Genomic DNA, 12,049 nt, shown 5'->3' on the forward strand with positions numbered 1-12,049 from the left:
TGGTCTTCAAAGTGTGACAAGCAGTCATGCATTTTTATCACTCTCTAATGTTACAAACGAATAATCAAACAATTACATTAAGGCATTCCTGATTGTATCCTAAGAGAAAGAAAAATATTTACAACATAAGCTTTCCGGGCCGGCGCTTCTGCTCTTGTTTTTTGTGTGCTGATATGGTGTTCTAGACAAGACTTTGTTGTTTTAGCCTTCCATTAACAATATCAATATAGAAAACATAAGCAGGACTATACTATATAATATATATATTCTATCTCCAACTTGTATCAGTTCTCCATTCATTCCTCATCATCAACAGAGAAATCAGGCTCTGCTGGCTTCTGTAGTGAACTTACAACCCCAGAGTCTGGCCCAGGATGCTTCTTGGCACCCCTCCTAGTACTTGCAGCAAGCGCTGCTGCATAAGTAGCCAAGCCTGAGATGGGTGGGGGTTGCGCAGGTGCTGCGGCCGTTTGGTTTTCTTTAGCCTTGAGCTCTGCTGCTTCCCTGCGCTTCTTATACCGACGCCAAGCAGCCTGTATGAAACATGCAGACCATAACCGCCACTGGTGTGAATAGAACCGGAACTTGTGCCTAAGTTGCTTGCTATGAAGTCTCCTAAACTGTGATGCAACAAATTTCAAGTCCTCTGCTACTAGAGCAAATGCTTCTACTTCAGAAAGCGCTTTGACTGTGCGCGTTGAAGATGGGAGAATGACACTCGGACGAGGGTCTAAGGCCCACGTCAATAGTTCTTCTCCACAGAAGTCACCAGGGCCAAGATGGCATGAGTTGAAAAATCCTGTCCGGCCACCATTGGTGGTGTAAGAATCAAGGTGGCCTCGAACTATGAAGAGCATTTCATTGACAGGATCACCTTCGCGCACTAGAAATGTGCCTTCAGTACCCAAAGCAGGTTTAAGCCTGTCACATATTGCATCTAGCATTCTTTCGTCCATTTGATCAAACATAGGGACCTGATCATTTAATGAAAGATAAAATTCAATAAATCAAGCCAAAAGTTTAGAGCATCATAAGGTAGTCAACATAATTTAATTGTAGTTACAGATTATCCCCGGTTCATCCTTTCTGAGATATATCTTTTGGATTGGTTATTGATCAACATATATAGTGCATTAGTGCTTACAACACAGCTAACGTTAACTTACCCGACGAACAAGGTCAAGGCAAAGGTGGCGTTTGATGTCTCTTCGAAGATCCAAAGGTAGGCCTTTAAGAAGACTTTCTTCATCGACTCCTCGAGTAGCCAGCCACTTATACTGATCATACTTCCTTACAGACAGTCTTAATTCTGGAGGCAGCTGCCTGTGACGCATCCATTGCTCTGTATCAGTTCTCTTGATCCTCCACTCTTCTAGTCGGACAGTTGTAGATTGAAGGTAGGTCTGCCATTATAATGTGTGATCAGAATTTTTACTATTTATATAAAAGTAGAACAGTTGCAGGCAGGACTCGGATACTTGGTTATCATGTGAAGCATAAAACAAACCCCTAATTAGCATGTACCTAATAACTTATGCCATCAGATGTTTTTCTCATGTAATCTTCTCTAGACTACTAGATGCTCAGATTTCAGGTGGATGTTAAAGTGTCAAACCAGTTTCAAGTATTGAGATTACTTGTGGACTTACTTGCATATTACCGATCAGCAAAGCAAAGAGAACTAGTCCAAGAGTCGCAATAATAATGGCAAAGATTATTTCTCCGACATAAGTGCTGGTCGAAAGATTCTGCCCCAAGGAACTGTACACATTTATTTAGAAAACATGAGCAAAGCAAATGATATTTCAATGAGGGACATGGAATGAGAGATCAGAACATTTTATTTTCCTTCCTTCTCATAGAGACAATCAAAGAAAATCAAATCAGAATCTTTATGTTTATCTGGTTTAATATTGGTAAGGCAATGATTGTCATGTGAAAAACAATTTTGGTAAGGCTAAACCATGGGAGCAGAAGATTTGAAAAATAAAAATGTCAAAATCTGCAATGAACAGAGGATTGCCACCTTAAGTTTTCATTTACAATATGTGGAACTGCAAACCATAAACAGATCGAGATTTGTAGAAATTAATTACCTGAGGTTTCTTAGACCCCACCAAAGACAGTAAAAGTACTTGTTGAAGAATGATGAGGTCGTAACACCATATGTTACCGCATCACCGTATATACCAAATTCATAAGAGTTTTCTTCTGGATCACATCGGTGTGTGACATTACTTGACTGGAACCAGGAGATCCTTTGGCGGTCTTGCACCATTTTGCAATCTAAATAACCATAATCACAATTTTTATTGTCTTCCTCACAAACTTGTCTCCAGCATGCTTCTTGCCGCTCAATTGAAAGAAGGTACCAACAAGCCCCTAAAACCTTTTGTAAAGAAAACATGAAAATGAGCTAGATGTATGAGTTTACAGTTTGTATTACATATTAGATGGTTAAGTTGAAATAAAAATTAAAAGAAAAAAATTACTATTTACTTACATGACTTGCCAACATGTATAACATCAGGTTATATGCAGCCCCTGCCCATGCTGTCTCTGTCACAATACCAGTGGCCTTAACAATTTGTGACGATAGCGGAAATATAAGAAAGAGCCTTGGTATGTACTGAAAGATTATGATGAACCGAAGTACGTTTTTGGTGTTTGTCATTGTTGAACCATTAAGGTTGGGGATTACAATCCAAATTAGTACCTGAAAAGCAGATGAAAAATAAGGACTACTAAGTTCACTGCAAACAGCTTCATCTCAATAGGCCAAATACTAGAACTAGAACAAGACTTAAGTAACATACCTGAGGAAGGGGCAGGGCAGCAATGAGGTCAATCCAGAAACCAAACCGGAGGTACTTAAATGCGATCTTTGAAGAGTCTATAACAAGCTCTCCTCTCCCAAATACTCGAGAGGAAGGTGCAATATAAGCTTTATGAAATCTAATATAAATCTGAATTAAGTAAAAAACATCGGCCACTGATCGAAGAATGGTAAGAGCAACTTCAAGTGGTATTCCAATATCAATACAGACTTGGTCTCCGACCTCTGGCAAGTAAAAGAATAAAGGGTCTACGAACAAAGAAATCAAACAGGTTACTAGGAAAATCTTGTTCCATCGGCGAATTGTTGGTCCTCGAGGATCTAATATGAGTAATATCTTCTTCTTCTCACTCTCATAGTCCTCAGAAAAGACTCTGGACAGTACTTTAGCTTTTAAAGATTTCCCAGACTTTCCAGGCAGCTCCTTATCAATTACTTGAGTCCCATCAATCTTGTACTTGAACTTAACATCACCAACTCCATTGACTGAAGGTAGCTTTGCTAATTCAACATCATCTTGAAATCTAAAATTTCATAGTTTGAATGAAAAATTTTCAGAAGCAGTTATGGTAACATAAACTATGATATCATGAGAAAGACAATTACTTTGAAATCAAATGAGAATTCAGAAAGGGGATTCACCTTACAGATCTTGAGTTTCCATAACCCATTGCATGAACCTTCTATGAATATCTATCTATCGCTTTGTCTTCAACAAACAGAAATGATCTGGAACTGAATGATACCAAAGAATTGGACTTAACATGAGGTTGTGATCAATCTATATGTAATGTAAAAATGTAAATATGGGGGGTCATCAAAAATATCAAAGTGAGTATGACCCATAATGAGCTCAAATCCACAAGATCAAAGGAAGATCTCAATAGTACCATTCACCAGGAATCATGTGAACGTGTGAAAGAAAGATGGCTTCCAGTTGGTTAGTTGGGGAAGAAGCTGTAAAGACTAAAGACTCTACCCCTTCTTAGGTGCCAAAATGCAGGTCTAACATGTGACTAATTTCCTTTAAAACCTAAACTGAAGAAAATAAACAACATTTTTTTCCAAGTTTTTTTTTTTTCAATAAAATAAACAAATCCAATGCCCATATGAAACTTTCTTTTCATTTTTTATTTTTTGGCCAAGATATGAAACTTTGAATGTGTCAAAATTGTATAACGCGCAGACTCTCAGAATTGTGATTACTTTTTGGAGAAATGAAAATCACTGTTCACACCATTAAAAAATTTTGAGCAAGCAGAATTTATATAAGCAACAATATTGAAAACTGAACACATACCAGGATTGAAATGGAAATTAAAGTAAAATATAACAGTTCAGCATTCTGGCTACTAGGTTCTATCTAAATTCACAAAATAAAAGAACTTGTAGACTCATGACTCATAAGAAACTTGAAAAAGTAAGCATAGTTTCTACTAGAAATCAACAATTAGCTGGAAATTCAACAGAGAGAGAGAGAGAGAGAGAGAGACTTACAAGCACTTCTCTCTGCCAAGCTTAAGCTTCACCAAACCATAAAATCATTCTCTTTCAATGTTGTCTCTGTTTTCTGGCTTCATACAAGTTCTAAGCTGAAAACCCAACAATAATTTGTCCCAGAATACAATTTAAAAAATTCCAAATTAGGAAAAGAATAAGAATTGAGCTCAAAGTGGAAAGTCTATCATATGGGTGGGGGAAGAGGTGCAGAACTAGAGCTTGAAGAGCCTCTCCATGGTTCTTGTCGTCTCAAAACAAGTGGGAGCTTTGGAATTTTCAGAAAGTGACACAAGGATTAAGCTATATAAGGAGAAAGATAATAATTTATATTGTCATTAATATTTTACCAAAATATCAAATAAGGTATATGTTTCGGATGGTCCATTACTCCATTGGAAAATTGAAACACTGTACCAATAAAAGAACAGAGAGACAGAGCCAGAAGAGTGTGTCCAAAATTACAAAGAAGGGAGAAGGTCTATTAAAGACAAGAAGATGCTTCTGTTGCTTCGTTTATTAAAATTTGGAGGGTCAGATGTTATTAACTTGACTATTTTAACTTGTTTTTGTAAAGATCCAAGGAGGAGTTGACTGCTACTAGATTTTTCAAGCATATGGAATCTTGACACGTGTTTTTCCTGGTCTATAACGTGGATTTTAAGTTGTCTAGTGTAAATTACTTCATTTGGTGCAGTTGTTTTTAGGAAAGTAATATATAATTCATCAAATTAGATGATAAGTACATTAGGAATATCGTGACATGTCTAGCGTTTCAGTCCCAACTCTTATCAGTTTATGGCAAGTAAATTTGAGAGGCCTTCAGGTACGTCTGCTTGCCGACGGAGGATTATTCTGACTTTACTGGGATACTTTTGTGAACCTTGGTTCAAATACTGACTGGATGTGTATATTACTAACTTAGTAACTTAACGAATGTGACTTGCTATCTCACCCCCAATAAAAAATGAAAAGAATATTGTGACATAAACCGTCAAAACAAGAAGTGTAACGATTGAGTCTTTCTGTCCTTTCTTACGTTTCATAGACTTTGTATTTGAGTTTTCTTCTTCGTAAGTGTTTTTATTACTAAGCCGTTTTCACTAGAGGCAGTTTAGAAATAAAGAGTTTCATTATAAAAGTTTCAAAGTATTATATATAATAGCATTACTTGAAGTGCCTGTTTAGGAGTGAGTACAAAACGTTTAAGACACTAATTAATGGCCATCGTCTCAACATTCGAAAAACCAAAGGACAAATAAGCTTCACTTTTCCTCAATGGATTCAAGACTAAGCCTCAATGGGGAACAACGCCTCTAGTCCACTTTCTACATTCGAAAGTTCCATTCCGGCATATGCCTCTCCAACTACAGCCTAAAAAGCCCTTATATCAATACTGGACAACAATCTCCGATATTGGTTATTAATCCTCAAATCCTACACTAGCTAGAGATATATATATTTTTTTTTTGCTGCTATTATTTGATAGAAGACATTAGTATATTAAGAGGGAAGATTACACATGATATATCCAACTCTTTTTGGACCAAATATCTTCTTATACTTGATAATTAATATTTTTTTTTAAGGTAACATATTTTTTTTCCTTTCTTTCCATACATCCTAATTCTTTAGTCTCCGGCCATGACATCACTGCTTTTCCCTTCTCTTATCACTTTGGAAAAATAATAGTGGCAGCCAAGAGCGATGTGATTACTATGAGCATTACCATATTAATGCCATGTTGTTTAACATCAAAGAGGGAGAGAACGTCATCGAAGAAAAAAAAGAGAGAGAAACACGTTTTCCACCGCTCTCTAGTTAGTCGTCACATCCATGAAGGGGGATCAAGGACCATTATGTACGTCACCACCCAAAGTAATAACTAGTTTTTAAGATTTTGTGGTTGAATGCAGCGCATCCGACGGTGACCCATTTTTTTTTTTTTTGACTTTTGACAAAACTTAGTGATGAGAGTGATCGACAGCGACCGATCTGCCGTCGACGAAGTCACAGAAATATCGAAGGTTGGACCAGACCAGATCAGAACCTGGTGAATGATGATGGATCATGAACGGCCCTATGTTCTGTGTCGTACGTAACCAGCCAAAGTAGACTTTCTGGAATTATTTGACCTAGCCTAACTGTGTTTATAGCTAGCTAGGTGTTTGCCTTTGCCAGTTGCATTGAAAATTGACTTTCTGGGCCTTCACCAGGACGGCAGCTCCAAATCTGGCTTCTCCTTCTTCATACGAAGAATGCATCTATCTAAACTTCAGACTGAGAAGTGAGAGCTTCGACTAACTGATCTTTTTTTTTTTTGGTCGGAAACTTCGACTAACTGATCATAGCAGTCCTTCTAGCTTAGATTGACTACTCTCGCTCTCTACGTACGTACGTACGGATACCTGTGTATTAGGGTTTCGCTGCACATATCTAGGGCACGAGAACTCCACCCGGTTGCTGTCTCGATCAAATACGTACATTACATTTAATCCTAGCGACCTAGCCTTTGATGCGTACTATGAATGGATAAGAGAGTTGGCAGCTTCTAGATAGCAACTTTTGCATACATAGCGAACGTGACATTGGCACATTGCTTACAAAAATCTTAAACTAACGCATTGTTATGCATATCGATATCATCAATCCTTTTAAACATGATGAGATAATTTGATCCTAATGATATTTAGATCAGATACAAGAGATTTTAAATATGCTAATATGTGATATTACATATTAGAGATTATCATGAAGATTGAGTGAACAACAATAAAAGTTAGAGAGCGAGAGAGAGCAAAGCCAAAACCTTTTAACAAGAAAAACAGTGAAAGAGAAAATTATCATAAACAACTTACATATATTTGACTAACTAGTATTGCATAACTGTAAAAGTATGTCACCCAATAACTTTTTTTTTTTTTTTTTAAAGAAAAGATTTCATTGAGATTTTAACGAGTACACTCATTGGCATCCTTTATAAATTCGGGAGCGATTACAAACCAAACTTGGCTATCAGTAGTACACAAAGCTTGACTTGCTAACTTATCTGCTATTTTATTGGCTTCACGTGGAGCATACATGATCTTATAGTGAGAATTAGCCCGCATCAATTCTCGTACATCTTCAAGTAGAAAACCCATAATAGAGCAGTCTATGGTGTCTTGGTTCAAAGCTTGAACCAACATCATGCAATCTGTCTCAAATTCAACTTTCACATAGTTCATACTCTGGGCCAATTTCATTCCCTCATGTACTGCTAGCAACTCAGCATGAAATGGAGACTTGCATCTCCGACAAAGTACTACGGTCCCCTGGATGGCAATTGGGGACTTTAATGCAGTTCTCGGCGCTCATGAAACTAAGGGTGGGGCTATTCCAGCTCGATCTTCGTGTGAGGATTTTCGCAGCACTATTGAGCTTTGTAATTTTACTCATCTTGGTACTTCCGGTTCTTTTTTCACTTGGTCTAGAGGTCGTGGACAGCGGCGATTGGAAAGACGTCTTGATAGGTTGGGTTTTTTTCTCAAAGGCGCGTGCACGCGCGTTCCCAAGTTCACAGCTATCGCTATCTTCACTATTCACATTACTCACATAATGTTATCCGACCAATTGATGGAGAAGTTACCTGATCAAATTGTCGCATCGCTGCCACTTTGAAAGCTCTTGTAGTATCACGGAATACAACCCCTGAACCACCTCTATTACATGAAGCAAGAAAAGATCCATCACTATTGCATTTAAGCCAATCATCTGCTAGAGTAGACCACTCTTTTCTTTGAGCACGTGGTGTTGTGCCTTTGTCATTTGCCTTTGAAAATTCATTAAACCAACTCATGGCTAACAAAGCAGCTTCAGTAGGATGATGTTTCTTACCTTCCCATAATTGAGAGTTACGATTAGTCCACATTGACCATGTTAGCATAAGAGCTTGTGCAAATTGCTCCTTATTGAGCACTCTAGATAACTCCAGAAGTCCATCCTTCAAATCTGAAATTGCCAACGTTGGCAATGATATATTGGCAGCCTCCCACACTTCCCTTGTATAGGGACATTGGGTGAACAAATGGACACCATTCTCCACATCATTATCACACATTAAACAAGTCATGTAACCAATATATCCTGTATAACTAAGACAAGTTCTAGTAGGTAAAATATTAACACAGGATCTCCAAGCATGCAAAGCAACTTTACTCGGCACCTTAGCATTCCATATTGCTGCCCATAATTTTTTATACGGGTCTACTGGTGTTGGGGGAGCCAAGACCAATCCCAGTGCAATGTCTCATGCAACAAAGTAAGCACTATTGGTAGTGAAAAAACTTTTCTTGTGAAAATGCCAAACTAACTTGTCATTCCAAGCTCTATGACTCAGAGGTATACTTAGAATCAAATCTCTATCAGTCGAGGTGAACCACTGATTAAGCTTCTCAACATCCCATTTCATTGTGTAAGGATCAATTAACTCCACTACTTCTGTTGGAGCATCTCTTGGAGGAGGGGAAGAAGGGCATCTAGGGAAAGAATTTGGGAGCCAATTAACAATCATGCCAAATATTAACTAACTCCCCATCACCAATCTACCATCTCAATCCCCATAATAATACAACTTTAGCTTCCCAAACACTGCGCCACAAGAAAGAAGGACGATCACCCAATTTTGCAGTACTAAAATCACCATTTGGAAAGTACACTGCCTTGTACAATCTAGCAATATTAAGTGAGTTAGGGTTTTTCATAATCCTCCATCCTTTCTTAGCAAGCATTGCATGGTTAAACCAATTGAGGTTCTTAAAACCCATACCACCCTCCATCTTAGGGACACACAACCTATCCCATGATCTCCAATGAATCTTTTGCTTTTCTTCAAAGTCCCCTCACCAGAATCTTGCACACAACTGTCGTTAATCTTCACATAAACCCAAAGACAACAGGTAACAATTCATGACATAATTTGGGACTGTTTGTGCAACTGCTTTGATCAAAATTTCTTTTCCCACACCACTTAGCAGCTTTTCACGCCAACTCACAACCTTCTTGGTTAGCTTCTCTTTTAAGTAGATAAAGCTGCAGTCTTGGATCTACCCACGTATGTAGGCAACCCTAAGTATCTCTTATGTTTATCAACATGCTCGACCCCAAGTAAACTAGCTAAGTACAACTGTCTGTCCATACTTACATTCTTACTAAAAGCTACACTACTCTTATGTAAATTCACCCGCTGACCAGAGGCCACCTTATAAGTATACAAAATATTTCGATATTGTTGACACTCCTCCTCTGTAGCTACTACAAACAAAAAACTGTCATCAACAAATAATAAGTGATGTATTTTTTTAGCAGATGGTGCAATCACGACCCCCTAAATCCACTGATGCTGAACAATTTGCTCAATTAGTGAAGACAGACCCTCCGCACATAAAATAAATAAATAAGGGGATAAGGGATCCTCCTGTCTGATACCTCTGGAAGGTCTAACATAACCACGCACTTCCCCATTCACCATAAAAGAATAACTGACTGTACTGATGCTAGCCATAATCAGCTCCACCCATTCATTAGCAAAACCCAACTTTAAAAGCATAGCCTGTAAAAAAATCCCATTCCAATCTGTCGTATGCTTTGCTGATGTCAAGCTTCAAAGAAAATTGACCACCTCCCCCTCCTCGATTATTGTTTAAGAAGTGAGCCATTTCAGTTGCTACAAGAGTGTTGTCGGAAATTAACCTTCCAGGTAGAAATGCACTTTGCAATGGTGAAATAACATCTCCCAAAATTTTGTTCAATTTGTTAGCAAGCACTTTTGAACAAACTCTATATAGCATATTACATAAAGCAACTGGACGCAGATCAGTCATATGCTTCGGGTCTTTTACTTTGGGGATCAAAGTAACATGAGTCTAATTAACTTATTTAATCAGAGATCCTGATGACAAGAAATGTCTTACTACTGTACAAACATCAGGGCCAAACGTGCTCCAATGTTTTTGAAAAAAGAATGGGGACATACCATCTGGGCCTGGAGACTTTGATGGATGCATCTGGATCAACGCAGTCTTCATTTCATCATCGGAATAGGGAGCCAACAGTTCTTGGTTCATGGCTTCAGATACCTTAGACTGCACAGTATTAAGAATCATGTCCCTAGCAGTATTGTTAGACCCCTCTGTGAGAAATAGCTTTTGATAATAAGAATTAATTACCCCCTCAATTTCTTGAGCCTCGTTCACCCATCTGCCTGACTCGTCAAATAAGCCCATAATCATATTCCGCTGCCTCCTTTTTGAAGCACGACGGTGGAAATAAGCCGTATTACGGTCTCCTACCTTCAACCATAATGCCCTAGACCTCTAAATCCACATAGTTTCTTCCTGCGTAAGCAATTCCTGGAACTTGGCCTGGAGAGTCTGCTTCTCTGCAAGATCATTGGCACTAAAAGGGGCTTTCAACAATTCATCTAGACGAAATCTCACAGCTCTCATCTCAACCTGGCGAAACCGAAAAGTATTTCGCTGCCAACTAAACAATTATCTCCCAGTTTGCTTTATTCTCTGGAAAACACGGCTCATTGGGTCTCCATTTGTTATAGTCTGCCATCCTCGCTTTATCACCTCCTCACACTCTTGGTGAGTAGCCCAAAGCTGCTCAAACCAGAACCTTGTTTTCCGCCTCCTAGTCTGTGGAGTCGAAGTGTCACAAACCTCTACTAATAGAGGACTATGATCTGACGAACTTGAGTGTAGGTGAGTGGTGCGTGAGCATGGAAACAGATTACGCAGCTCCACAGTCCATAAACTACGATCTAGTCTCTCCTTAGTCTAATGGTCAAACCATGTATACGGACTACCACAGTACCCCATATCAAGTAGGGCACAATCAACCATTGCCTGCTTGAAAGTTTGCATCTGCGCCAACCTCCTCATCACTTCTACCGTTTTCTCAGAACTGACAGCACTCTCATTGAAATCCCCAACTAAAAGCGAAGGCAAAGATGATTACGCTGCAAATTGGCACATCAAACTCCATGTTGCATGCCTATCCGCCATCCAAGCATACCCATATATTTCCGTCAGCCGCCATTCCTCCGCCGACCCTCTGCTCCTAATTGATACATCCACATGCTGGTCAAAATAGTTCCGAATATGAACTAGGACATCGTTCATCCACAAGAAAGCAATGCCCTGTGATTCGTCCCCCTTTGGAAAGCCTAAGTAGTTATCAAATCCCACCTTCAATCTCAAAGTTTCAAGCTGCTTTTCATTGCACAGTGTTTCAGAGAGGAAAAGAATTTTGGATCTCTCCTGCCTGATGATATCAACCAAAGGCCTATGCCTTGAACTTCCAATAATCCCCCTACAATTCCAAGCCAAAATTCTGAAGCTCATGCTTTCCTTTGCAGCCGATCAGTAGCCGTTCCACCGTCGTACTGTCGTCGTTGCTGATGCACGACGATTCTGATGCAGGCACACCGTACCACAGTGGCCCAAACTAGATGCCTCTTTTGTCGAGAGGACGGGATGCCCAGGCAGCAAGTGTCGCCGAGATAGAGCAGCAGCCATCGATGCCGGAGCTGCCAATATTAACAGGTGAAAACCTGATTTAGGGTTTCCTTAGGAGCGAATTTAGGGTGAAAACCTGATCAATTTTCATTTGACTTTGTGAAAGATATTCATGCTTTTGTAAAAGAAGTGAAAATATGTCACCCAATAACTT

At 39.0% G+C, this 12,049-nt stretch overlaps 2 protein-coding genes across 2 annotated transcripts; both read right to left on the reverse strand.

Moving 5' to 3' along the window:
* On the reverse strand, positions 1 to 4,762 carry LOC133731806 (protein CNGC15b). The gene is made up of 8 exons (XM_062159224.1): positions 4,334 to 4,762; positions 3,479 to 3,571; positions 2,817 to 3,360; positions 2,504 to 2,716; positions 2,097 to 2,389; positions 1,650 to 1,761; positions 1,167 to 1,403; positions 1 to 974 (listed from the first exon to the last, which is right to left on the reverse strand). The coding sequence occupies exons 2-8, from the start codon at positions 3,505 to 3,507 to the stop codon at positions 297 to 299; spliced, it is 2,106 nt and encodes a 701-aa protein (XP_062015208.1). The 5' UTR covers positions 3,508 to 3,571; positions 4,334 to 4,762; the 3' UTR covers positions 1 to 296.
* Positions 4,763 to 7,284: 2,522 nt separating this feature from the next.
* Positions 7,285 to 9,150, reverse strand: LOC133730525 (uncharacterized). The gene is made up of 4 exons (XM_062158101.1): positions 9,029 to 9,150; positions 8,686 to 8,850; positions 7,962 to 8,466; positions 7,285 to 7,647 (listed from the first exon to the last, which is right to left on the reverse strand). The coding sequence occupies exons 1-4, from the start codon at positions 9,148 to 9,150 to the stop codon at positions 7,285 to 7,287; spliced, it is 1,155 nt and encodes a 384-aa protein (XP_062014085.1).
* Between the last annotated feature and the right edge of the window lie 2,899 nt (positions 9,151 to 12,049).

The sequence above is a fragment of the Rosa rugosa genome, chromosome 2, assembly GCF_958449725.1.
Source record: "Rosa rugosa chromosome 2, drRosRugo1.1, whole genome shotgun sequence".
Classification (NCBI taxonomy): Eukaryota; Viridiplantae; Streptophyta; class Magnoliopsida; order Rosales; family Rosaceae; genus Rosa; species Rosa rugosa.

Excerpts from the sequence above, each read along its gene's own strand:
- LOC133730525 (XM_062158101.1), bottom strand. The coding sequence starts at position 9,150 with ATGGAGGGTGGTATGGGTTTTAAGAACCTCAATTGGTTTAACCATGCA. Across the intron at positions 8,851-9,028 it reads GCTAGATTGTACAAGGCAGT|ATGCCCTTCTTCCCCTCCTC; the intron begins GTACTTTCCAAA and ends TTCTTTCCCTAG. Across the intron at positions 8,467-8,685 it reads CATAGAGCTTGGAATGACAA|TTATACAGGATATATTGGTT; the intron begins GTTAGTTTGGCA and ends AACTTGTCTTAG.
- LOC133731806 (XM_062159224.1), bottom strand. The coding sequence starts at position 3,507 with ATGGGTTATGGAAACTCAAGATCTGTAAG. Across the intron at positions 2,717-2,816 it reads CTGCCCTGCCCCTTCCTCAG|GTACTAATTTGGATTGTAAT; the intron begins GTATGTTACTTA and ends TCTGCTTTTCAG. Across the intron at positions 975-1,166 it reads GCCTTGACCTTGTTCGTCGG|GTCCCTATGTTTGATCAAAT; the intron begins GTAAGTTAACGT and ends TTAAATGATCAG.